At 41.8% G+C, this 4,649-nt stretch overlaps 1 protein-coding gene and 1 long non-coding RNA gene across 2 annotated transcripts; one reads left to right on the plus strand and one right to left on the minus strand.

Moving 5' to 3' along the window:
* The first annotated feature begins 789 nt into the window (after nt 1-789).
* LOC124708203 lies at nt 790-2,523 on the plus strand. Its single transcript, XR_007005060.1, has 3 exons — nt 790-1,962; nt 2,090-2,231; nt 2,325-2,523. It is a non-coding gene; the product is annotated as an uncharacterized LOC124708203 (long non-coding RNA).
* Nucleotides 2,524-3,185: 662 nt separating this feature from the next.
* LOC124647141 (avenin-3-like) lies at nt 3,186-4,349 on the minus strand. Its single transcript, XM_047187121.1, has 2 exons — nt 4,271-4,349; nt 3,186-3,709 (listed from the first exon to the last, which is right to left on the minus strand). The coding sequence occupies exons 1-2, from the start codon at nt 4,347-4,349 to the stop codon at nt 3,186-3,188; spliced, it is 603 nt and encodes a 200-aa protein (XP_047043077.1).
* Nucleotides 4,350-4,649: the final 300 nt, after the last annotated feature.

Consider the following 4,649-nt stretch of genomic DNA (forward strand, 5'->3'; position numbering starts at 1 on the left):
ACCACCCAGTTGTGCGTCACTACAAAGCAACTTCCATATTCAAGAGAAAATGGTTCTGAATGGATTCATGGATTTAGAGAAAACGTTTTTTGATTTTGGCCAGGTAATGATTAATGGTATTCTCTCAACATACACGGCTCAAATGCAACACTTTATAGACATTCATCTTTAGCCATTAAGGTTTTTTGCATTGGTGCTTGCAATGCTTCATACATTGACATAATAACCCAAGAAACTTTTGCGCTGAATCCTAAATAACTGAATGGTGTAACTATTACCCGGTTAAGCTAATACTGACGCTCCATATACAGAAAGCTAATCCTTTTTTCTGTTCTAACTTCCAAAGGAGCCCCTTAATTTGTGGTGTATGCACTTTTAATACAATTATTATTTTGCTTCCACCCTTGTTGTTTGCTATTTTAATGAGACGAGTAGATCTGAGGAAGTGTAATGAGGTTGCCAAATGAACGCTGGAGCTGAGAAAGTGCAATCAGGTGTCCAACTAACGTTCATATAAAGTAGCCTACTAATTCATTCGTTGGTTGTGCTTTTAATAGATGTGCTGATCTAGATTATAATTTCAGTTGAGTATGGTGTGTTCAGAATTTAAGTTTATGTCTTAGAGTTCTCCTAGATACTACTTTTAACTCTCACACCTGAATTCTAGATAAATAGAACTCTATTAGTATTTCTTGCTGTATATTTTTTCTATAGACTATTAAAGAATGAAGCATATTTGTACACCCGAATTTGAGTAACAAAGGTAATTCATTTGTTGAACATCGGTGTGTTAGCAATTTCCCCAGATTGGATATATCCTTATGATATGTTCAATGAAATTGCAAACTTAAAGATGGTCAGTTGTGCTGAGATCATATAGATCCTTTTAGTTTGGACATGAAGCTAATTTAGTTCATTAGCTTCATTCAAGAATGCCAAAAAGCTTAATCATCATGCACCAGGAAAGGGCTTAAAGACACTTGCAATAGGTGAAACTAGCGTACGAGCTATAGAGACAAGAAACATTGTAGACCAAGAAATACTTGACCATCTGTAGAAATGTACACTCTAATCTACAAACTCATATACGTTCAATGCTATGCATGTACTTCCAGTATATCCAGCTGATTATTAAATGTTTGACACTGATTATTAAATGTTTGACACTTATATTGTCTGTGTGATTTTGCTGTCTATTTCTGGTTTACACTGCAGCTTTTTCTGATGACAGTCCACGCATTTTCAATATGTATACACTATTCACTTAGTTAATTGAAGTACTTTCATGCTCCATCACTTCCAGGATCTGTTTTTTTGAAGACAAGATTAGAGGGACCAGCTCATCTCCCTGATGCATAACAGTGCCTAAGCTAGAGCAGCGAGCTTATTTGCCATTTAGCTTTATAGTTGGTTCTGAAACACACTTGCACTGGGTAGTCTATGCTGAATCGTTTTGTGTTATGCATTTTCTATGTAAGTGGAATGCCATATAATCAGTCTATGAATGGTTTATTTGGCCACTGCCTAAGAATAAGAATAATAATGAATCACACTGACAATTAGTCTTACTGAATTGTACATTTGGTGATGCATGCTAAATCCCAGAGAGAATGATTACATGTTCACAAACAACATCAGTCCAAACAAGGCTAAATGCTGTGAATAGCTGACATGGCCTCCTACTTTGCTGTCAATTTTCTTCCATTAGGATTTATTTCCCTGCAAAACATTTGGTCTTCTTTTTATTAGTCTTCTTGCTATCCGACTGTAAAGCACGCTTTTCGCTAGGATTATGCATTCCTGTCAATTTTTGTGATTAACCAGCTCTCTAAACGGCCATTATTTGTTGAACACTTGGCGGTGAGCATGAGATGGACGACAGGTTTGTCTAAATGCTCCTGTTGGCGAGCCCAAGAGTCTCCCAAATCTCTTTCAGTTGCCAAATGGCATGTAAATCACACAGTATGCATTTCCCCCAGTGAACCTACCTCTATGAATTATGTAACCAGATCTTAGCAATATTAGTACCGCTAGCTTATTTGTACTACTCAGATGGCTTACAAGCTAAATTGTATTCTTTTGTTTGCAGTCTGTCTTGATAAAGAGGGTCATCACATTGTTCCAAGCACTTCTTGACGGGAACAGAGTGGGGATGGCAAAAAGAGCAATGGTGAATCAGATGTCAGAGGACGGGAAGATGATGCGTGTGCTCAACTGACTCGGAAGGGAAGGTAATCAACTTTATCACTCGGGTAATGGGAATTCGACATACTGTTCATGTTCATTTCTACGTCATTTGCTAACAGAAAAAATCTCCATGGTAGCCTTGGTACTGATAAGCTAAGCTAGATGTGGAGGCAGCCTGGGTACTGACGAGCTGAACTAAGATGCGGAAGGCCAATCTGGAACTAAAGCAAGAAGGTGTATATAAAGGGAACCAACAGATGAAAGATGTGTAGCTGTTTCGGCTTCCTCCTTCCATGCCCAAAAAATGTTCTCATGCCATATTAACATGTTTGATAGTAGCTGTTTCAGTGAAATGTGAAGCCAGCAGGTGTATATAAAGAGAACCAAGAAATTTTTAACACGTAAGAGAGCATACAGGCTTATTTCAGTGAAATGTTTCATGGTAGTTGTTTTCTGTTTCTTCACAATGAATTTCATAGCCCACAAACATTTACAACTACTAAACATTTCCATCAGTTAGCCACCATATGGCGCGGCGTGCCGCCGCGCCGATCCTTGCTAGTTCTATTTAGAACTAGATGCAGTCAGTCAAGACCGTTGCAAGTTGCAACTCATAAGCATCGCCATTAAATAGTTAATTTGTGCACTTCTGACTATATTTTATTTTGAACTAGATGCAGCAGTCAAGACCGTTGCACGTTGCAACCCATAAGCATCGCCGTTAAAGAGTTAATTTGTGCACTCCTTACTTGAATGGTACTTCAACTCAACCCAAGCTTTGCATCCATTCTTTCATGTTCTGATTAATTTGCATGTATAAGATTGTGGCCGGGAATGAACATCTAAATGTGGCACGTGAAGTGGAATAAGGACAAGAAATATTATGATGACAAGAAATGTTTGTCTTTTATTTCCAAGTTTGGACTAGTAGTGGCTTGGGTTCACACATGTTAGTGGATGCCACTTTATTTGTCACTATTACATCGACGGTCCATCGACTAAATAGCAATGACGTCGTACGGGGAGGTGGAGTAGTACAATGGAACCTGCACCTTGCACATCGCCGGCAGGGTTTGTAGCGCAAAATTCCTCATCGCCTCGAACTTAGCTAGATCATGAGCTTGGATGAATCCTTGGCCCGCTTGTTGTGGCTGAGGCTGGCATAAGCCCTGACCCTGTTGTTGTTGCTGCATGCTGAAGCCAGAGTTCACGATGCTGAAGCCAGAGTTCACGATGCTATATATGGCAGGGTACTGGAGTTGCTTGGGGATTTGCACCAACTGCTGGCAACATTGTTGTCGCATCACCTCGCAGCTGCTTTGTTGCAGGATCTGCGACCGGAGGAACGGCACCATCGCCACTGGGTTGCACCGCTGCACGAGGAAATCTCGGCACGGGTTCAACAGTTGTTGTACAATTGGTTGGAAAACTTGTTGTTGTTGCTGCACACATGGTTGTTGCTGCTCGGGAAATGGTTGTTGGGGTTGCGGAAACTGTTGATGGGGTTGTGGAAATGATTGTTCTAGTTGCGGGAACGGTTGTTGGGGTTGCGGAAATGGTTGCTGGGGTTGGGGAAATTGTTGTTGGGGTTGCGGAAACGGTTGTTGGGTTTCCGAAAACGGTTGTTCTAGCTGCGAAAATGGTTGTTCGGGTTGCGGAAACGGTTGCTGGGGTTGCGGAGATTGTTGCTGGGGTTGGGGAAACAGTTGCTGGGGTTGGGGAAATGGTTGCTGGGGTTGCGTAAACGGTTGCTGGGGTTGCGGAAACGGTTGCTCGGGTTGGGGAAACGGTTGCTGGGGTTGCGGAAACAGTTGCTCAGGTTGAGGAAATGGTTGGTGGGGTTGCGGAAACGGTTGATGGGGTTGCGGAAACGGTTGTTCTGGCTGAGGAAATGGTTGCTGGGGTTGTGGAAACGGTTGTTGGGGTTGCGGAAATTGTTGTTGGGATTGCGGAAACGGTTGCTCGGGTTGCGGAAACGGTTGCTGGGGTTGCGGAAACGGTTGCTGGAGTTGCGAAAATGGTTGTTCTAGTTGCGGAAATGGCTGTTGCGGTTGCGGAAACGGCTGTTGTGGTTGAGATTGACCTGTATGGTCAAGCTCCACAGTGGCGTTAGCCATGGTTGCCACCACGGATAGGAGGGCAAGGATGAGGAAAGTCTTCATGATAGATTTGTGTTGATTATTGCTTGCCTAGATTTGATGTTTTTGCTCTAGGTGTATGATGGATGGATGATGGAGGAGGATCTTCATGGTGTGGGCTTATTTATAGCTGCTCTGCCATGGTTTCTTTTGTATATTTGCATGTGCTTCACTTAAAGTGCTTAGATGCTTATATAAGTAACCAATTCTTTCTGTTTTCGATTGATCATCAAAGTTGCTTTACTCTTGCATGTATCATATGTCTCACATGTAAGCTAGACAATATACAATGAATCATTTTATTCGCTTTACATGTCAAACACC

This window comes from Lolium rigidum, chromosome 4 (genome assembly GCF_022539505.1).
Source record: "Lolium rigidum isolate FL_2022 chromosome 4, APGP_CSIRO_Lrig_0.1, whole genome shotgun sequence".
Taxonomy (NCBI): Eukaryota; Viridiplantae; Streptophyta; class Magnoliopsida; order Poales; family Poaceae; genus Lolium; species Lolium rigidum.